Source organism: Dufourea novaeangliae, unplaced genomic scaffold (genome assembly GCF_001272555.1).
Source record: "Dufourea novaeangliae isolate 0120121106 unplaced genomic scaffold, ASM127255v1 scaffold8, whole genome shotgun sequence".
Lineage (NCBI taxonomy): Eukaryota > Metazoa > Arthropoda > Insecta > Hymenoptera > Halictidae > Dufourea > Dufourea novaeangliae.
Window position 1 is genome coordinate 2,562,660 of NW_015373923.1, and position 22,879 is coordinate 2,585,538.

At 40.8% G+C, this 22,879-nt stretch overlaps 1 protein-coding gene and 1 long non-coding RNA gene across 4 annotated transcripts in view; one reads left to right on the top strand and one right to left on the bottom strand.

Annotated features, from left to right (window-relative positions):
* The first annotated feature begins 3,336 nt into the window (after nt 1-3,336).
* LOC107195018 overlaps nt 3,337-22,879 on the top strand; it is a 34,251-nt gene continuing 14,708 nt past the window's right edge. Inside the window, exons 1-2 of the long non-coding RNA XR_001516353.1 lie at nt 3,337-3,374; nt 3,761-3,997. This is a non-coding gene — a long non-coding RNA (uncharacterized LOC107195018). The remainder of the gene's footprint in view (nt 3,375-3,760; nt 3,998-22,879) is intronic.
* LOC107195017 (sodium/calcium exchanger 1) overlaps nt 20,763-22,879 on the bottom strand; it is a 124,102-nt gene continuing 121,985 nt past the window's right edge. For all 3 annotated transcript variants that reach the window (XM_015584766.1, XM_015584765.1, XM_015584764.1), the window contains exon 8: nt 20,763-20,967. In XM_015584766.1, the coding sequence (XP_015440252.1) occupies nt 20,763-20,967 (205 nt within the window). The remainder of the gene's footprint in view (nt 20,968-22,879) is intronic.

Sequence of the window (22,879 nt, forward strand, 5' to 3'; positions counted from 1 at the left end):
AAAATATTAGATTGTGTAGTAGAAGCCCTGGGAAGTTTCCCTGAATTTTTCAATATACAAGAAGCAGTGATGGAAGTTGATATTCGAACGATTTTTGACTGCATGATTTTAGCTTGTAGAACCTAATTATAGTAATTGATATTTCAGTGAAATTCGTATTAGAACAAATTTAGAAATAGGTGAGTGGGGGTTTATCTGGACCCCAGGTATATTACCGTTTCTTCGATCATCAAAAATGTCCGTTTTTCAAGGGTGAATATTTTTTACGAAGGGTGTTATTAGTAAGTAAAAACGATATTGACGGTGAAGAAAATTGTATGGAAACCTTTCAAATCTGCAGTCCTTTTGCCAACGTGATTCCCAAGGGGGATCTGTGAGTTCTTTGGACACTGCTCTTGGAACGTTTCCGCCTATACCGCGAGGACTCTCTGATTTACTTTGACTCTGTTATCTGAAAAGTTCTCGGAACATAGCGGCAGACTTTTGTCTCGAGAGCACCTATCGACTATGGGAGAAACAGAGAGAAACCAGTCAAGGGGGTGTCGAATGTAAGAACAGAAGGGTATAAGCAAAAGGATTCTTGCCAAGAAACAGGATATCTCTTGGCATTCTTGATCCTGGCGTCGATCCTAACTAGGGATGTTCGAGAAGTGATACACGCCGATTTTTCTGTAACTTTGCTCATTTGTTTTTCGGATCGGTCTAAGAATTTTGCTATATTTGGTTCTTACTACTTTTCGACTGGAAGGTAGAAACCACCCCTTTCACTTGGTTACTTGTAACTCATTAATTACAAAAGATAAATTTTGTATCATTTTTAATTGTCCAAATATCGGTAGGAGAAAATTTCTTTTCACCCATACATATGGGCAATTAAAAACGATACAAAAGTTATCTAAACATCTTTCGATATTTTTTATAGTTTACGATTCAAGTAAAAGGGTTAATTTTCAAGTGAAGTTTACACTTATATAAAATGATCATTTATTAACGCCTGTAACTCTGTCATTTTTAATTAGACTACCTTGAAACTTGCACAGAATATTCTCGAACTTAAAGAAAATGTAGAAAGTGAAAAATCGATTTTTTGAAAATTTCTGACTTAGCATGACCCCTTAAAGTCGAAAAGTAGCAATCACCAAGGAGCAAGTACAGTAAAATTTTAAAATTAGTCTAATAAACAATTGAGTAAAGTTGCAGAAAAATTGGCGTTTATCACTTCGCGAGCATATAAGTAACTTTGACGGGTGTTAAAAATGGTTCCTCCTCATAGCATCTCTCAATGTCTTCTAACGAATATACCACCTGAAATACCACGTTGCTTCACGAACGTTCCCACTGCGTAGCTAATGAATCAGGGATCATCCAGACCGCGTTTTTTCATCGCCTGGAACATCCACTAACCCCTGGCATCGTACACGTCCGCCGCAATTAATTCCTTCGTCTGGTCTCGCTTAATTAAAATTCCCAACGACTCGTAAAAAAAACCGAGAGGACTCTTCCACCTGTCGTTCGGAAAATATCGCCACTCGGTTTCGCTCGTATTTCCACGGTAGCTATCCACCACTACCACCCTCGGTAAACGTCCCTGGAAATAATTCATACACGCGGTTAACCCTTTCGCTCGTGGTCCAAGGTGCGCACTTTCCATCCACCGTGTTTGGAATACCTTCAGGGCCGAATTAAGATTTTTTGTGGCCCAGGGTTATCAAATTTTCGGGGGCGTCCTTGGTCGAAAAGGGTGGAGGGAAAGGTTGGGGGGGATATTTTGTAATACAGCACAATAATATACATAAATCAGAGATTTGGTAGGCTTTCACGGCCCGACATCGTATAGTTTTCACTGTTGAGATTTTCGGGTGTAAAAATGTCGACTAATTCAGTCGACTGAATTGAGTCGCTTCAAGCGACTAGATTTAGTGGACTGAATCGAGTCGCTTCAAGCGACTAAATTTAGTCGACTGAAGGTAGTCGTTGGTTACTATCGACTTAATCGATAGTTTTTAGTCGATGGTGCCCATCACTATGGCGGACCTCTTAACGGGACACGACGGTGCGCGTGACTGTGCGGGGAAAAGCATTATTTACCGGGATCGACTACGAGTTATTGTAAATTGGAAAGTAACAACGCCACGGCGATATTGTACCCCTGCTCGTATTTCGTTGAGGGGGGGGGGATCATTATGTTGGGCGGGGCCAGTATTTCGGGTCGAGCGCGTTCAGTTTATCGTGTTTGGGGGCTGGTTATTGTAAATAGCGTAATAGAGTTTGATTAAAACCGCGTTTTTTTTAACGGTGGAATTATATTTAAAATAGAATTATGATTGTCAAAGGATCGGTTCGACTCGATAGGGTTTTTCAAACTTTTGTTCGAATTGTTTCCATTCTTTTTGCACTGTTTTTAGACGACTGACAACGGCCAGTATTTCCCATTTCGGTTATAGTGTCGAGGGTGGCTATTGTAAGCAGAGTAATAGAGTTTGATTAAAACCGCGATTTTTTAAACAGTGGAATTGTATTTGAAATAGAATTATGATTGTCAAAGGATCGGTTCGACTCGATAGGGTTTTTCAAACTTTTGTTCGAATTGTTTACATTCTTTTTGCACTGTTTTTAGACGACTGACAAAGGCCAGCATTTCACGTTCATTTTATCGTGTTTGGGGCTGGCTATTGTAAATAGCGTAATGGAATTTGATCAGAACTGCAAATTTTTTACGGTGGAATTCTATTGGAAATTGAATTGTGATTGTCAAACGATCGGTTCGACTGGGCAGTATTCTAGAAATGCGAGGTCCTTTGTTACACATGTATGCACTATTGCCCGTTGAACGGACGAGTCAGTAAAAAAAACCAAAACATTTACGTGCTCAGCTCAGCTATTAGCTGACAGCTGTCTTCGTCCTTGTCCCATTTCAGTTGTCATCCTTTGTTTACAGTTATTGACTCGACTCCTTAGATGTGGTATTTATATAGGCTTTCAGTCTAAAAATAAGGGTTCAGGTAATTCACGACGGGACCACTCGTAGCGTCGCGATGGTCTGCAGGTATTGCGTGGTGACATTTTGCAACTACGTGACACCGCCTGCTTTCTTTCAGGAATAGTGTTTATGGTTAGTTTCATGGGTACGGTGAAGGAAGGGGAGATTTCTTACCTGGGTGGTTGGCAAATGGAAGGAAAGCAGTGTACATTTGAACGTAAGTGAAACAAGACAAGTCGAGTGTCAGTGAAAGAAAAGTGTGGAATGGAGCATCAGCGAAGCAGAGTGGATTCGAGAGCCAGTGAAGTAAAAGTGTGGAGCGTCAACGAAACAGAATAATATTTTAGGGTCGATGTACGTAGAACAGTGTGGGACAACCCAAGATATAACGATGGTAATTCTAACCATAGTCATTTTATATCTAGCCTTGATTCACGCATTATAATAATGTCTCGATGAGTGCGACATAAAAGTTTTCAGTCCCTCATAAATTTATTTTTTGCAGGAATCGAGCTTCTGCTTAGTTTCTATTTACTATGTTTTAATCGGTCCCACAGGGAAGCCCCCATTGGTGGGAAAAAACGCGAGTGTTGCATTCATCGAGGGCTCACTGTGACATTTTTTTTAACGTTTGTTCGGTTACCTTGTGAATGATTTCGTACGTTGATCGAATATTTTGTATTGTCCCGACTATTATTCACGGTTTCCAGCGATTCCCCAGTAATAATTTAACGCCGAAAACGGTTCATAGACGTAGTGTACTCTCTGTCTCTCCGATAGGAGGATTCTCTATGGCCATCAAGAGGTGAACCACTTGATATTCGTAGTGGACAGTGCGATCGCGATATCGTTCGTCTCTTGACAAACTGGAAGAGAAAAATAACGATGTGCAATTTGCATGGGGACACTGGACGGATAACGATGACCCGGCCGAGCCGATCGATTCCTCTTCTCGCGCTTGTGTTTTCCGTCTGTCCTGGCCAGACCGAGTGGTTCATTTTTAACCGAGCCGATGGGGTGAGTCTTTGTTAAGTGGAAGGTGATTACCTACAAGATACACGAAAATTTTAATTAAGAGGCTATGCTAGTGTGACGGCTATATTATGAGGCAATTTTTGGGAATTTTTTAAAGAAACACTATTGAACTTATCAATTTGAATAATATATATATATATATATATTTACTAAATAATATTTGTAAAGTATGCTATATTTTTATAAAGTAAAAAGAATGTATTTTTTCAAAGTTACAGTTCGTTTGTGAGAGCATCTTAACTCTTTGAGGCACATGATTTAAAAAAAAAATGCAAATCCTAGTTGCACAGAATTTTTTTTAATATAAAAAGAATTATATAAATATAAAATATTGAACTGTATGACAATGAGTAACTTCAACTTTTCGAGGTGGTTTAAAATATATCCCACCATGCATGAAAAGCTACGCAAAAGGTGGGACAGTTTTTAACCCAGCTAACCCTAAAGAGTTAACGAAATTTCCTTTCCATGGCGGCCATTATTGGAAGGGAAAACTAAGAGTTTCGGAAAAGTATGAAAGTAAAATTATCTATGTTTATCTAATCTGATTGCTCAATAACCGTGAATATTTTGGTTAATCACATAAAAGATAACTGAACTCTAACTGAGCTCCGATCGAACGAAAAATCAAAGGTGGGGAAAAACAGACGGACTCGTATGTATGACCGCAACGAACTTCATATCCGAGAATCATCGAACTTTTGTCACTCTGTTTCTGCAACGATTCTGGAAAAAGTTACGTTGAAATGTGTCGAAGTCGGGGGTTAATTTATTATTTATCTGGACAATGTCGGGCGTAAAAACACACTCGCGCGCTTATCTGTTTTGTCGTTTTATTCTCGTCTGGAGCATAATCTCTTCGACGACAATATTCGGTATTTTTCCGCAGTTCGACCTTTTATTTAAACAAAATGCCAATTGGTCGATTCATTTCGCTTTCAGGCGTGGCCACTTCGACGAGTACATCGACAACAAAAAAGAATGTAAAAGAACGGTGATCGCGACCGAGGAAAATTCGCGGAGAAATTAAACGGTCCCGGAGTTAACGGTCGTTTAAATTAACTTCGTTAGCGGCGGTGAGCCATTAACGGACGCGTACCCGTCGCTGCCCATAATGAAAATCAATTTAGTATTTGTACACACACACCGGCCATCCCCCTGGGGAACTTTGTAAACGATGAAAATCAGATTCGTTTCCGTCGTGGTTTTTCGGCAAACAGCGGAAACCGCGTGGATATTTACGGTTCTTTTCAATATCGAACAAATCAGAAAAAAGAAAAAAAAAGACAGCCAAACTTTCGAAGGTAAATTGAAAGGTAGAAAAGAAAATAATGAATTGAATCGAATTGAATTGACGCTATAGATCGTTTCGAGGGTTTCGATGGTCTTTGATTCAGGCGAATTCAATCGAACACAATTCGATCGCGTTTCATTTGATAACGAGAAAGCATTTCATTTCCTTTCAATTTGGTGAGAGTGAAATAGGGAAGTTAAGAAAGAACGAAAATAAATAAAGAGGTTGCATACAAATATTTGGAAGCAGAAATAAACGGAAGGCTGTGAATAATTTCTACGGTTAAGTGCCGGTTTATCTTTTTATTTATTTATAATTAAGTAAATTATCATCGTTCCGTGTGAATTGCTTCGTGACACACTTTTCTGGCGAATTCTCGGTAAAGGAGAAATATGTGTAACGCGTTTTGTCAACGTTAAAATAGATCGAACGCTCAGATATTTTCCGTGTTGCTCGTGCAACACAGGAAACTACTTAACGATAAAAGGTCGACATTCTTCGCGGGCCTCGTTACCTTTCTTATTATTTATCGAAGATCGAGTACTTTGATGTGACGGGTGAATCGTCGGCCAGTAATGGGATCGAACGGGTCACATAATGTAGTTCCGATACCTTATTAATGACCAAAGGTACACTCCAACAAATAACAAATAAGTTATATTCAAATTTGTCCAGATGTTTTGGTATTTAATCCATTAATTCCATTTGTAATCATTAACTTATAATATGTATAATTTAGTTCGTTTTCGTTAGATGGATACTATTTAGAAACTATTTAATGAATATTTGTTTTTTTTTACATCTTTAAATTTTCCTATCTTTTTTAACATCTAAGAACTATACGCAAAGAAATTTTTTTTACTCGAAAGAAATAATACAGGTCAGAAGGTGTTCTCGTTTATATACCTCCGTGTTTCAATAAAACATTTATATATTATTTCCAAATGTAATAACGAGAAATTCTAACCAGATAAAGTCAAATCAGTATTTTCCCCTAAGCAACCTATGAAATGTAGAAAAGAAATAAATATTTAAAATATCAATACTAAAAATGTCTACGTTTACGATCGTCAGTGGAATACGGGAAATAAACACGAAATACAGATTTGGTGTAATTTAATCGTGAACGCAGATTCGATTAATATTCTCGAATATTTGAAGGTAGAGTCTTGGTGGACACCACGAAAACAATCCTGCATATTATATCGGCTAGGGAGAGGAGAGGAATGCAGCGATTCACAGCAGGGTATCCATTGTTCTGTCCGCACAATAGGGCCATTTCGACGCCAATCAAGCCTTTACTGAAAAACAATTACTCGCTCTCTCGCGTCGACAACAACGGCCGACTAATTCGTAAACTTGTTGTTCGTCTCGTGTAACGATCAGGTATACATACACGGAAGAATTCTGTACGAAACGATGATTTTTCCGTCCGAAATTTCGCTCGATTCTAATCCTCTCTGGGTTCGCCCAGTTGGGCAAACGGTGGCCGAAAGTTTCAGCGGCAACGTGTTGGTTATCCGCGGAAGTTGCTCGACGGATGTGTGTTTGGGGAGCAGAGCGATCCAATTTCGACGGGTAATTAACACTAGACCTACCGATGATAAATGTGCAGATCTATTTCTGTCGGTCCATAAACATGACGAACTTTGGAACATTTACAAATTTATAAATCAACTGATTTCTTCGTTTTCATGTGGTAATAACAGTTGTAAATGATCCGAGAAATTTATAACTAGGTTTGTGGATTTATAGCTAGTCTTAAACTTGGAAAAATTTAATAAAATAAAGATTTTATCGTAGTTATTAGACTGTGGAAGTTTATGTAAATTCAGAATTTCCAATACTAATATTTATAAATTAAAATGGGGCTGAATTTCGAATTTTGCACTACAGGCTTTACTATGTTAATAACATAGAAATAGTATTGATATTTATTAAAACTTTTAGTACATTGCATTTACAGCGTTTCTTGACTTGGAAAATACAAACAAAAGTAGGTTTTAATAAAGTTTCGTTGTATTTATGTATTATTATTAACGCAGAAAAGCTTCTCTGGTGTTAAATTCAAAATTCTATCAGACTCTAATTGTGATATATTCCTATCGAAAATGACGAATTTGCATGAAGTTTCACAGTTCAGTTATTAATAGTACAGCTTCAAGTACAGAATTCAAAATTGTGCTTAATTTCAATTTTCAAGTATCGGTATCGTGAAAGTGTGAATTTGCATAAACTTCCACAGTCTAGTTATATAACATTGTAATTATGGTTATAGGATTATACTGACCACTAATTTTGAATTGTTTGGTAGTTCTAGTGTTAAGCTCCAGAGGGTGGACGATGGGAAAATTCGGATATCAAGCTCGGAAATAAACAGTCTCGCTGGTGTAAATAACATTTAATGTCTGTATATTTTTTGCACTTTCGACTCAATTACAATTAATTGATTCTTTAGTCGGTCGCCCGCTCACGTTTTGTCTGTCGCACGCGCGAGCCACTTGCGATCGAGGCAAACGGAATGATTAATGTCGATTGGGAAAACGAGCATCATCGATTAATTTCCTTTTAAAACACGATTTGCAACAACGATTAAAACAACGAACGTTCGTTTAAACATAATTCTCTAGAATCGATTTGGATTTATAATATTCCGTACTTCCTATAATTGTTTTGATAAATGGGTTAAACCGAAAATTCCCCTCGATCTCTCACATTTTTCGTTGCGTCGAGGGCAAGTGGCTTCTCCACATCGTTCTTCGCTCTGTGGTTTTCTCAGGGATTCTCAACGAGATATCGTACATCAACAATAATTAACACGCATTACTAGCCGGCTGCCTCGTTCGCCAGCTGTTCAAGATCGATCAGAGGCCAGCGGAACCATTGGTCGATGTGTCCTCCGATCTTGAATTGCTTTCACGTAACCACCAGCCGACACAGCATAATAATTCCGGTAATAATGAGCGTAGGCATGAAACGGCTTTAACGTTTTCGTACAACGATTTTGCAGAAGGACCTCTCGGAAGGTGGTGGTCCCCCCCCCCTTGTCTTGTTCAATTCTGTACAATAGGAATTATACACAGAAGACGGGAAGATAAAGCTTCATCGTTCTTGCGGTGGAGGAACAGGACAGAAAGATCGATACTCTCGCATAATAGGAAAGATGCCCCCTGCTTCTCCACTATCTCACACCTTGAATTCACGATGCGCTGGTTATCTGTTAGACGTGATTTAACCCTTGCGTGGGCAAGCAAAATATTCACGGAATGAATAATTGGAATACTCCTATTCTGACAGATTAAATAAACATAGATAATTTTACTTCCCTAATTTTCAGCAACTCTTAATTTTCCCTTCCAACAATATACAAACTGCTGTTTTAGCCAAGAACGTAAGAAAGTGTGAAAGGAAATTTAAAAATTGGTACCTGGGTACCTGGTTGCCTACACAAGAGTTAAGGTGGATTTTATAGTCAACATCTTCTTGGATTCTATACCCCTTTCACGACGGTTATTTCTGTGGTTTGAGTGTTTTTATTTTTTACTGTATTTTCTTTTTCGTATACTCGTTGAAGCTTCCACAATGAGAAAAAGGAGGTATGGATGTATATCTATCGACAACGATCACGCGATAAGTCTCGACCTTCCTGTACCGGGCTGTCTCTGGGTTAGTTAAACAGTTCCACCATGATTCAGAGCGCGATACGGGGATACCAAGTATCGTAGCTTTTACGGGCGCAACGCGGAACGTAATCGCATTTCGTTGTACGGCTGAAATGTGTCGCAGATAATGGAAGGTTCGTGCGTGGAGAGTGTTGGAACGCAAGGGGGATGGGGGGAGTTGGAGGTTTTCTTTTTTGGAGATCGTGAATTTTTGTCGTAGAACGGAAACGAAGGGGGAAGTGAACGAAGGGGTGGAGGAACTTAAAAGGAAACGTAGGGGAAGTAGACGAAGGGGTAGGCAAAGATGAAGAAATAATTAGGGAGAAGTAAACGAAAGGGTTCAACAAAGGTGAAGGAGAAACTAATGGGGATGTGCAAAAAGGGGTAGACAAGGGTGAAGAAAAAATTAAGGGCAGGTAAACGAAGGGGCAAAAAGAAACGAAGTGAAGGTTAACAAATGGAAGAGACAAAGATGAAGAAGAAACTAGGGGACAGAGCGTTTTGTACAGATTTAATAACGACCCGAGGAAACAGAAGACAGTTTGATTCAGTGGGAACCAGAGAGACGAGAAAAAAATTGAATAAATGGATCGACTAGTGGAATAAGTATGGGTGGGGGAACGGTGAGGTGTTTTGATTAAGGGCACGGAAACACCACTGTATTTCCTGGTTCTGCGATGATCTGTTACTTAATCTCGTTAACCCTTTTGTATTCTTTTTCTCTCGTATTTTCCTCTCGCAACGTAACGTTACATTGAACTTCTCGATTTATCTTGGCTAGGACTTACGGTTCTATCGGAATTCTTACACGCTAAACGGGACCATTGGGTCCACCGTGGATCTTAGCAATCGATCGAACAGCGAGAATATTCGAGGCCTCTGTACGACCTGCGAGGAAACGGATCAACGAAACGACGAACACGGTGTCGTCGACGGGAAACGTGGGAAAAGCTTTATCGTCGGACTAACAATTTCGTTTATTCGGAATCTGTGATTTTCTTCACGATCGTGGGTTATAATATTTCTCGTGTAAATGTATTTCTCTTTGGTATCTACATTTCTGTGGAAATCTACAGTCGGCAGGCAAAAATCGAACGAGTGACGAGGATTTATCTCGTTTCCCGTCGACGGCACGTTATTTCATAAAATCAGCGATCTTCACCTTCTATTTACAACAGGACTATTTATAATTATACTCTACAATCATCCTAATCATCGGACAGATGCTCCTGATGGCAAGGAAGAAGAAGGTATCTCGAACCTTCGGAAGGGCTCCCACGCGCGAGAAATCTTCGATTCATCGTTTCGAAGACGTCACACGCGCGATAACCATTTCGAGTTCCACCCTCGCGATAACGTGGTACCTATCGTTTAAATTTTAGGCAATAACGCAACAATACATATATACAACGTGTGTATATCTATCTAATGGCGTAGCGCAGAGCTTGCGTATGTTTCGCTTCACGGTACAAAACTCGGATTTCAATGTGTGTGTGTGTGTGTGTGTGTGTGTGTGCATGTCACATCCATTTAGTTTCGTTTCCCCTCCTTTCCACTATATGTATCTTTTTAGCGTGACCGAGCGCCTTTTGTCGAAGGGCTACTCCCTTCCTCTATATATAGATTATACTTTACAAAGTTTCCTCTATCTTACAGGCGTAACTTTTTAGTTCTCGAGAGACGCGTCTGAAAAACGCTCTGGCGACCGCTTCCCCTCCCCCCTCCCCCTGTTGGTTGCTTCATGAAACTTTCATAACCCAATTGGTTAGTCGGGGCTGCTCCTTCCTTCGCTGTGAATCACGCGAAAATAGTTCAGAGATAAGAGACAAAGTGAAGAGGAAAGAGACGAGTAGGCACGGTAGACTCGCGATAATTGCCTGCTGGATAGACACTCGTTACGAATTCCTCGTGTTCACATGCATCACTTAAACACGTGTATATACTCTTCTGTAGACAATAATCGATTAGGTGACGTTTACTATTGACTCTCGATAATTACCCGTTTCTTAACTGCTGGTCTCTAGAGCCCTGACGCAGGTAATTATCGCGAGTCTACTGTAGTTTCGTTGGTTCTCGAGCGATCAACGAATTTTCTTCGAAGCTACGCGAAGTTCGAGAAACGTCGATAGTGATGTTGAGGTCAATTTGGAGTAATGGATATTTTTTGTCAGCGGTCGTCAGGCGTTTTTTCAGGCGTCACGTGTGTTATATTTATGTGTCTATGTGTGTGTGTATCGATTCACGAGGACGAGACTACAGCGTGAAAAGTTTCAGAATGGTCCTAAAGATTACGTGTGGTTTATTAATCGACGCTTTTCTTATTTTCATTTTTCTCCTCCTTCACGTCTACGAAGTATCGTGCAAAGAGGTCGCGGTGTCGGAGGTCGCGAGTCAAGACAAAGATAGATCAAAGAGAGTAGAGTTATGGGTATAATAGGTATTAGAGAGTAAGGGATACGCTTTATTTTATAGTTAACCGTGTATAGTTTAGAGAAAAAGAGATAGAAGTGTGTGTGTATATATATATATATAATAGGATCATCGGTAAAATTCGAATAGAAACTTCGATACGTTCGTGCAGATTGTGTATTTACAGTAGGACATGGCCAGCCCCCACAGTTTGTGATCGATGCTATTTGAATGTGAAAAAAAAACAAACAAATGTGGTTCGGAGAAAAACCGTGGTGTTTTTCTCCGTTTTTTTTTTTGCTTCGGGGCGAGATCGTGTTATTGAGAGAAAAAAACACTTTCTGTCCTAACGGTTTCTCGCGCTGAAAATATCGAACTGACGCGTCTGAACGGGCGCGCGTAAAGAACGGTCTTCTAGTGTCTTTTGTTTTGGTCCAGATCGATGTTTCACCGTGAACACGTGTTTTTGGTCGTTTCGAGTGTACACGGTTGGCTTTATCCCGTGATCGAAACCAGCGTACACACCGAAGAAACTATTTACGATTCACGAACGCACACGATAATCCTTCGTTGTCTGATGGGTTCGTGAAACGGTGTGAACAGAGGCTACTTTTTTTTTCTTTCTTTTATTTTGGTAAATTCGCGTACTGGTCCAGGGCTGTGCGTATGACCGTAATTTTCTGATCGATGCAGATGCTTTCCTCTTCTAACCGAATCCGAGAACCGGAAAACGAATCGGTTCCCTTGTTGCTGATCAAGAATTTGAACCCTTTTAGTACCTTAGAGTCGATATATTGGCTTTGTGGGTTCTCCGAAAAATACCTTGAGTTGACATAGCAGCTTTCCATTTTTAATATAATTTAAACATATACTTTATTTTTATAAAATAAGTTTATATAGTGGAACATACGTTTACTTCATTTTTAAGAGAAGTATGTTAATTTTAATGGATACCTAAAAAATTGCATATTTTTCAAGGTAGTTTTAGATGGTACCCGCAAAACTTATGAGTAGACTTCGGATTTTTATGCAAAATGTCATTTTATGAAGTCATAATAATATAAATAAAAATCGAGAATTCTTTCTTCTCTGATATGAAAATAAACTAAAAAGTTGAACAATATTTCTGCATGCTATAAATGCATAAGATTCGCAGTCTACTTATGAGGTACTAGAAGGGTTAACGTTTAATTAATTTCTTTGGTCGAAAAGTATTGCAACGAGAGAAAACATCAAGAAGAATTAAGCTAATCGGTGGTAGCTATTGATGTCGATTCTCTACTCATCGAACGAGTATAATGTTTCTCTAATAGATATAAGATTGATCCTTATTCTGATTGTCATTTAAAAAACAACTGAACTTCGCCTTAAAGATATAGGAGAGAGACTGGTACGATCGATAAACAGAGAGAAATCATTGTCACGAATAAGAACGAATTTTGTTCTCGATATGGACGAAAAATGGCTATTTGTCAAAGGGGAGGGTTTTAATTGGTCGGTAAGGTTTGATAATGGGAAACGAGGATTCAGACGCTCGTTCCCGAGAGAAGTCTTTTCGTTTTATTATAAGTCTCGAAGAATCTGCATCTACCGTGGATTCGTTCGTTCTCGATTTGGTTCGGTTCGTTCGCGACAACAACGAAACCCTACGAAATCTAGCCGATTCGCCAATTCTAAACTAAAGATCTTCAACCACTAAGGTTCTATTCGAACGCCAATAGTTAATTCGTATAGAAAATACAAAACGTATAAACACTGAACGTAATCGACCCACACACGCGTCACGTTTACTAATTCCACTATGTTGTGTAAAATTTGGCCTGTTTTTTTTTTTTCATCTTTCTACTTTCTTTGATTTGATCGTTAATCGACTCTACGAAATTACACGGTGTTTTATACCCTAACGATTCCAGGTTGTCGATAAAGGTTTTGGGAGGGCTGACCACGTCAGGATCACGGATCCTTAGATTCGAGCGAACAGAGAATTGTTTATTTATAGAGGGAAATTGCGTTTATTCCCGCTTGTGTTTGTCATCTCGGTTCTACTTGTCCTACGTTAACAATATAAGTGTATCGACCCGATCGAATGGAACCCTCGAATGGTCGTGATTATACAATAATTCTGATTCGTTTAGAGAAATTGGTGGGTACTTCTTAAGTCTTTCGAAACGATAACACCACAAAATCTTTTAAAATGTAGAAAATCGATCGGTATTGTTTCGCTAACCGAGAACAATCGATCGTGAACTACCCATATAATAGAAAACTGGCACTCGAACGTCCCATCGAACACGTGTCGTCTTAATTGTAGTGAAACAATATTTATCCGCGAACGGTCGGTTCGATAAATGTCGCGCAGAGCTTTATGGAATTCCCGTATTCGTGAATAACCGCGAAAAGAAACAAGGGGATAACATGAAAAAAGGGAAAAAAAATGAACGTTAACCGCCACACAGACACGCGTGAATGGGAAACACGGAATGAAAAATGCCTGGACGAAAATCAAACTCGTTTGTTCCGTGGCTACGCGTGACGGGTTCGACTCGTTGAAATAAAAAAAAAAAAATAAAATCCGCGAACGAGGGAGAAAACGAAAGAAAGAGCGATTCGTGAGGATGGAAAGAGTAAAAAAAAAAAAAACGAGGCGAATTCAAACGAGACCGTTCGTGGCATAAACACGCGCGTCGCGCCGGTTCCGAGTTCGTTTTTGTTGCGGGTCCTCCCCCGCTTAGTAGGATTGAAAAGGACTCGCGCGCGCGCGCGCACGCGAGGCAGGATGAAGAGTAATTGGAGTAAAATGCACGAAGAAGAGAGATCGTTCGTTTCCGTGCATTCCCCGCCCGATAATCCCGCTGGTCGCGCGCCACGATCGTCGAATGAGCAATTTTGATTAGGTGTCGTTGATTCGATTCCATACGGAATGTACGGTTCTAATCCAGGGCCAAAGACATTTGTAGAGTTGACTTCCGTTGGAACTGACCACCACAATTGGATCGTCGAACCAATACGACTGGGTTCCTCGAACCAATACGATTGGGATCGTCGAACCAGTACGTCTGGGATCGTCGAATCAATACGACTGGGTTCCTCGAACCAATACGACTGGGTTCCTCGAACCAATACGACTGGGATCGTTGAACCAGTACGTCTGGGATCGTCGAATCAACATGACTGGGTTCCACGAACCAATACGACTGGGTTCCACGAACCAATACGACTGGGTTCCACGAACCAATACGACTGGGTTCCTCGAACCAATACGACTGGGATAGTCGAACCAATACGACTGGGTTCCTCGAACCAATACGACTGGGTTCCTCGAACCAATACGACTGGGATCGTCGAACCAATACGACTGGGTTCCTCGAACCAATACGACTGGGATCGTCGAATCAATACGACTGGGTTCCTTGAACCAATACGATTGGGATCGTCGAATCCATACGATGAGGATCGTCGAACCTGTACGTCTGGGATCGTCGAATCGATACGACTGGGTTCCTCAAACCAATACGACTAGGTTCCTCGAACCAATACGACTGGGTTTCTCGAACAAATATGACTGGGTTCCTGGAACCAATACGATTGGGATCGTCGAACCAATACGACTGGGTTTCTTGAACTAATACGACTGGGTTTCTTGAACTAATACGACCGGAAAAGTACTCTCGCGAGAAAGAACATAAAAAAGATCGGTAGGAACACGATGAGATCTGCTTCTGAAGGCCTGTAATAGTCTTCGATGCGTCAGTTGTGTATTGCAGAGATTAATTTCGAAAGCAAATCGATGGATGAATCAGGTACTCGTTAGCAGAATGTATTCTGTTTGGAAAGAGTAGCTTAGCGTCCAGTCGTGTCGGTTAAGCAATCAGGGCGTTCGATTTTTGTTTTTCGTGGCCACAACGACGATCGTTTCGGCCAGCAGCGGTCGTAGGACGGGAATTCGGTAACGTTCCGGATCCCATTTACGGTTTATCACTTCAACGCTTTGCTATTGAGTGTCGTCTACATATACGTCCTACAATACGGTATTTATATATGTATAATTTATATATATATATATATATATTAAATCTCTTTGAACGATTCTCTTATTAAAATATCTATGTCGTGTGTATACATACACTATATACTTCTTTTCTTTCTTCTTCTCATTTATACATACATACGTATATACCTATGTGATGTTTGGCTGGCGTCGCGGGCGGACGACGTCGTCGTCTCTCCCCGATGATTCCGTTGCGTTCGCCTTATCACGCCTCTGTTCTCGTAACAGAGTCAAATGAAAACGTGTTTTCGCGCGTGATCTTCTGCGTAATCGGTTGCGTCGCGGAACGGGTTAAAGGGTTAGAGCGTGGTTAATTTAACCCTCCGTGGCAATCGTTTGCAGGCAGTCCGAAAGGAGCAGCTCCAAATCTGCTGTCACTCTCGTTTTAGAGTAAAGTCTCGATAAGTGCTCGGAGTCAATTCTACGTTAAATGTTTCTGCTTGACTCCCGCTACTGAAGGTTTCCCCCTTGTGGCTTCTCTAAAATTTTCAATAACTAAAGAACCAAAAACAAAAAAAATTTCATCGTTGTTTTATTGCTATTAATCTTTGTCGACTGCTTCGACTAGAATTTCTCACTCTACGATAACTGTTTCAAGCCATAATCGAAAATTCACTGTATTTCCTTCTGATTTTTGAATTTTTCTATCCCAATCATAAGGTAATTGGACACCCTTCAAAGGGGGATCGAAGGTTAAATTTAACGTGTCAGGGTTTCATTTAATTAACACGCAATTTTCTAGATTCGATAGCAAGGCTATCCCCTCTTTCTACCAAGAGGAATCTCTAAGATCAATTCATGGAAGTTTCTCAGGGAAATTAGCGTATCATTGAGATTTACGGTTTGTCGTTCCTTAATCTTCACCGCGAGGGATCCTGCGTCACTAATTTCCCGAAGGACAGCACGCCCAGTCCACCGAGAAGGCTTTCCCGATAACGAAAACGCGGATAGAGAACGACTGCCTCCTCTGTCTCTGTGTGCGTGTGGCGTTCGTCAGTGGCATCGGTGGCCTGAGTCGTTTTGCGATTGATGGAACGTCTGATATAGGTGTGCGTCTATGTCTTTCGCGATTTTATAATGAGAGTATGATATCTGTAAGGTTCGCGTGTACGGAACAATGAACCCTTCACGTCGATTCTGTTTTATTTTCAGGAGCCAAAGGCTCTGTTTTATCCAGCGCTAGGTGAACGTCGATACCCTATCGGAAACGGATATTCAAACGGGGCGGTGCTCCGAATCGCGATTTCGAGATTAACGAGGTCGAAGGTCCAAGGATGGATCGTGTTCGCACGGAATATAGGTAAAAACGTCGAGTTTCGAAATGATTCGGGTCAGTTCGATTTTTCGAGTCACAGAAAAAAAAAAGGGGAAGAGAAACGCGTGGCTTGCAGGTGTTTCTTCGTTACCTTTTTACTTTCTTTTTTTCTAGCTTTCGTTTCTCCTGCCTGCAAACGATTTAGAAGTCGTCCGCGATTGATTCGATCCCCGTGATATATATACGGGCCCTCGTACGTTCCAACTCTCTCGAGAATAATCCTCTCGACTTCAATTTTTAACGACTCTCGGTCGATCATATCCTCGAACGAAGAGAAAAGTCACCTTTGCCTTCGAGGATCTGCGATCATGATTCCTCTACGTTTTTCAAGAATCAACAGCAACGTTGTTCTCAGATCTTCATCCATAAGAAAGTAGTCGAGAGTAAATTCCAATCGATTCATTCGGGGCCTCGCGAAAACAATAAAGTATCATCGTGTTAATCAATAGTTACAACCTTTTTCTGTGTATGTTACATTCCTACGCGGCCTAATTGTCGACCGCACGTTTCCCTAAGGACGCTAACTAAATCCAGCCAGTAGACTGTCTTACAATGTTCCTTATAATCCATTGAACGATTGTTCTCACTGAGAACAATTTTACACTTCTTGAATATCGATTCACGACGATTCTGCCTCTTGTTACTCCACTTAGGATAGAAAGTATCAGCCAATTGAAGCAATTTTCGAGAGCTCTTCTCCTTCACTTTCTGCGATCATTAATGACCAGTCGAACAGGTGGTCTTCGTGGATCCTTAAACAGCCATTATTCCCTATTCTAGTGGTAACAAGAGATTCATTATTCCTATCAACATCGCAATTCGAAGCTGTTTGTGTGTGACTCCTCTGATGTCCGTTTTTCGATCCTCTTAAGCTAACACGTCGCGAGCAACGCGATACAGAGCGACCCTCGATCAAAGGCAGTGAACACCAAAACGAGAACTTTGACATTCGAGCGAAGGCCGTCGGCATCGGTTTGCGTACCACGATCCGCAATTAATTATGTTTCTCGGGCTACCTAATTGTCCTTAACACATAAGAAATATGTTTCGTCGTGACGGCGAACGGATTTTTGATCGACGAAGATCGCGAAAGGGCGGCTTTTTCTTATCGGTGTTTTCCCTTCTGTTCGAGAACTGTGCGATTTATGGTTGATTTCCTGGAAATTTTCCTTTCGTTTGAAGGTTGAATTCCCTGAAATTTTCCTTTCATTTGAAGGTTGAATTCCCTGAAATTTCTCTTTCATTTGAAGGTTGATTTCCCTGAAATTTCCTTTTCATTTGAAGGTTGAATTCCCTGAAATTTTCCTTTTATTTGAAGGTTGAATTCCTTGAAATTTCCTTTTCATTTGAAGGTTGAATTCCTTGAAATTTCCTTTTCATTTGAAGGTTGAATTCCCTGAAATTTTCCTTTTATTTGAAGGTTGGATTCCTTGAAATTCCCTTTTCATTTGAAGGTTGATTTCCCTGAAATTTCCTTTTCATTCGAAGGTTGAATTCCCTGAAATTTTCCTTTCATTTGAAGATTGATTTCCCTGAAATTTCTCTTTCATTTGAAGGTTGAATTCCTTGAAATTTTCCTTTCGTTTAAAGGTTGATTTCCCTAAAATTTCCCTTTCATTTGAAGGTTGAATTCCTCGAAATTTTCCTTTCGTTTAAAGGTTGATTTCCTTGAAATTTCCCTTTCATTTGAAGGTTGAATTCCCTTGAAATTGACCCTTCTTTCGAAAATCGATTTCCTTGAAATTTCCCTTCCTTCTGAAGGGTGTTTTCCTTGATTTCTCCTTTGTATCGAAAGGAATTTTTACAATTTCCAAACGTACATCCTATCTCATTGTACATTTTCCCCATTCTCTTCCTGCAAGCATCGTCGACTGTGTTCGTCTCGTATTCGCTTTAAGGACTCCGACATTGCGATGCAAATCGATCCGATCTCCCGTTCTGACATAAACGCAACTACGATTCCCACCCCCTCGGGCTTGCATCACGAGGCGAAGCATCGAGGATCGGAGAGCTGAAAGGAATATATCGGTACGGTAATGCATGTTTATAGAAAATTAGCGTTACAATATCGTTCTCCGAGGGAAAAAATGACCCTGCCATAGAATCTTCGCTACTAAAATACCATAGAAACCTGCGTTCCTCGGAGGATTAAATAAATATGCTATTTTACCTGTGTGTGTCCTCTGTCTGCCTCTCTGTATTGCTATGTGTGTATATATATATATATGCGTGTAATATAGTATATATATATATTCTTTTCCATTTGGATAACCGCCGTGAACGTACGAGGCACACGGCTCGAGACTAGAACGCTTTTGTTTATTCTCTTACCTACAGTATATTCCTCTCGTTAGTTTTATCCGTTTAAATTAATTTAAGGCAAACTCACTGTTCTTCCTCTCACACGTAAGCTTCTTTTTCGTTTTCTATCTTGCAGTTTCTTCTTAATCTACTACCACACGTATCGTTCAATTATTCGTTCCGTTCTTCATTTTCCCAGTCACACATAATACACATCCACGCGTTCCTCGTTCATTCTCTGTCCTTATACAGGTACCCAACACGTATACACGAACATTTTATTTTCACACAAACGTCACGCGATATCCCGTTCGTTGTTAATCGTCCCGGATTTCGGGGGTGGATGGGAGAGGGTGAAAGCGACCAGTAGCAGTATTCCGGCGGGTAGAAGCTCGTTGTTCGCCCAGCGAAATCGCACCCCCTTCGATTCCACTTCCCTTCTGTCCTGCAAAGGAGAAACAAACAAAAAAAAAAAAAAACATAACGATAAATCGGTCGGATAAAAAACTGTCTTCACATTCCTCCCTTATTTCCTCGATTTTCTACGATGAAATTCGTGTTCCGTGAATTTGGGTCGTCGCGAATACTCGTCGGACAGAAACGATTTTTCGTGATTTTTTAGCGTCGCGACGCTCCGATGCTATATTTAAACGGCCTGATCAGACGAAGCCAACTGCGTGTTTTTGGGACACGTAACCGTGGTTCGTTAACGACGGATTTCCTGGGTGTAAAGCGATACAGGGTGGTACTTTGCTTCTCTCGCGGGTGTAGTAATGACGAGGGGCGAAAATAGAGCGATGTTCGTTAGCTATCCGTGGATCGTTTATAGTACAGACTCGCATAAGCCTACCACCGATAACAAGTTGTTTGTGGATAGAGGATTTTCCATGGCGTTGTCTAGAGAACTATCGAATTTTCAATTTAATCGAGAGTATTTTATAGGTAACACTGTGTTGGTGTATTACACTGGTTTTCCAAGGTATTGCACGCACTGTGATAAGTAGACAGCGGATTTTATGCATTTATAGCCTATAGGGCACCCCCAAATATAATAAAAGAAACAAAATTTTCATCAGAAGCAACGAATTTTCTATTTTATTCTTCCTCCAATAAGATACTTAAGAGAAGAAAGAAATTCAGGCAGAAACCAACCCTTAAAAATTAGTGTTGTATTTTCCTATTTTCCTGTACATCTTGAAAACTATAGTTAGATATTTATAATAGTTAAGGTACTAGAGATAAGTGATGATAAATATTAGACCAAAATAAGAGCTATAAAGCCAGGGTTAACCCCTTGGCTTGCAACATCGTGTCAGTCACGTGATAAAAAAGACTGAATTTAGTGAACATGTATATCATTCTTTTTCTTTGAGTCTACGTGAAATACTGTTCCGCTGGTATTAATATTTAAGGTTTAGTTTTAATATTAAGAATTCCTTTTCTATATGGGAAAATATTAACGATAAAATAATTCCAGGGAGCGAAGTCGTAAAAAAACAAAATCGTATGACAAGGGGTTAATGAAATTTAATACACTTGCTGTGGATTTTATAATAGACGTGCAATACAGTTTGGAACACCAGTGGTATGTCGACGAATGTGTGCACCACTTACCGAGAGAACGTTTCGTTGAGCACACGCCTTGGCGGACGTAAACAGTTTAAGATAACACGCGACAGCAGGTAGGCCGACACGTTTGGCGTTTCCTCGGGGGCTCCTTAGAAGCCCTCGATGACGCCGTAGGCCTCGAGGGTCGACATGACCAGATAGAACACCCACAAGGAAAAGAGGATCGAGGATGTGACCACCTTCGGTACAAAAGGCCCTCCCAGCTCGCCGCCGATGCTCTTCGTCCGCCTCAGTAGCAGAACCAGGATCACCAGACAGGCTTCCGTGCAGAACAGCGTCACGGAAAAGGCCAGGCTGTCGTGGACAGAATCATTTTCGTCAATTATACTCTTATATTCAGGTACACTATCGCTTATAAGCATTAGGACATCGGGTTTGTATGAAGAAACTGTGATTGTGTCTCGTAAAAATGATGCATTTCAGGCCACTTTTATTACTTTATTGTTTTAATATTCGCTAGACAATATTTATTTCAGACTTGTAGGAATTTCCTAATGCCTTTTAATATTTACTGCATATTCGATAAGTGTCCTAATATTTTAATGCGGGAGGGTATGTCACAGATAGCACACAGACGGCTTAAAGACGTCACGGACCTAAAATAGCCGTAAAATGGACGTCTTCAAGGCGTCATGTGGTATCTGGTATCTATTCAAGCAGAAGAGAAATGTTGCAATACGAATAGAAGTCAAATACTACAAACGGCTACAAATCTGAAACTAAACAGTTAGTGGTTCAAATGTTTTTAGTTCGACGATATTGTTTTTCAATTCACACAAACAATTTTCGACACCCGCGTTTCCGGTTAATGCGAACTCGATTCGATACGTCCAGCGAAAACGATCGAGAACATGGCGGCGCCATCTGGGTCCAAGTCGCGTTACTACGATCCCCTGTTCCGCGGATGCATCTGTTACAATACCAATGATATATGGGCTCAGCGGCGGATCAACGTCGCCCGACACGATCGTTTCGATATCAATTATACCGTGTCAGCTGATGAGTTTTCCTCGAGCCTGCCCAAAATCAACACCCTTCTAGTTTGCCGTTCAAAACTAAACACCCTTGAACTCGACGCGTCCTCCCTGAAAGCCTCGAGGATCCAGCCGATTGAAGTTCATCAGTACGACAAGTTGTACGGCAAGTTGCAAGACAAGTTGCAAGACATGTTGCAAGACAAGTTGGAAGACAAGTTGCAAGACATGTTGCAAGACAAGTTGCACAGCAAGTTGCAAGACAAGTTGCAAGACAAGTTGCAAGACATGTTGCAAGACAAGTTGCACAGCAAGTTGCAAGACAAGTTGGAAGACAAGTTGCAAGACAAGTAGGAAAACAAGTTGCAAGACAAGTTGCACAGCAAGTTGCAAGACAAGTTGCAAGACAAGTTGCAAGACATGTTGCAAGACAAGTTGCAAGACAAGTTGCAAGACATGTTGCAAGACAAGTTGCACAGCGAGTTGCAAGACAAGTTGCACAGCAAGTTGCAAGACAAATGGGAAGAGAAGTTGCAAGACAAGTTGGAAGACAAGTTGCACAGCAAGTTGCACAGCAAGTTGTAAGACAAGTTGCAAGACAAATTGCAAGACAAGTTGGAAGAGAAGTTGGAAGACAAGTTGGAAGGATTTATCGTACAACTAACTGCAGAACATAAATTGCTTCGGCCGTTTGAAAGACAGTTGCAACACGTTTATTGCGTCTGTCAATCTGCCTTTGGAACTGTCTATCCATCCTGTCGTACAACCTGAAATACAGTATTTGTATTGGTAATTGTATCGTCTGCGGGACCCTCTTAGAGGATGCGTGAACGTGTTACGATAAGCTCGTCGAGATACGGTTTCCCACAAGTGTTCGTGAAATTCATACGAAGGAATCGGATGTATCCCCGGTTCGCGAGATTTCCCCAGTAGCGGAGAAAATTGTGGATGTACCGCGGAAACGCATCCGCGGGTGTCTTGCATAGGAAACACCTGATTACCGGTGAGCAACGACTCCAAGGGCTCGATCGAACCACCCCACCCACCAGCGCTGTGCCGCTTTCTGCTGCGCCCCACGTAAATATTTATGATCGAATTCGTTGGAAACCGCGGTCGTTCCGGTTTTCACGGGGAAAACAAGCCCGTGCTGTGCCTGCCGTTCGATACGCGTTACCCTGTACAAATGGGAGGCGGTGGCTAGGTCTTGATCATAAAAATGGAATTACTGTTCT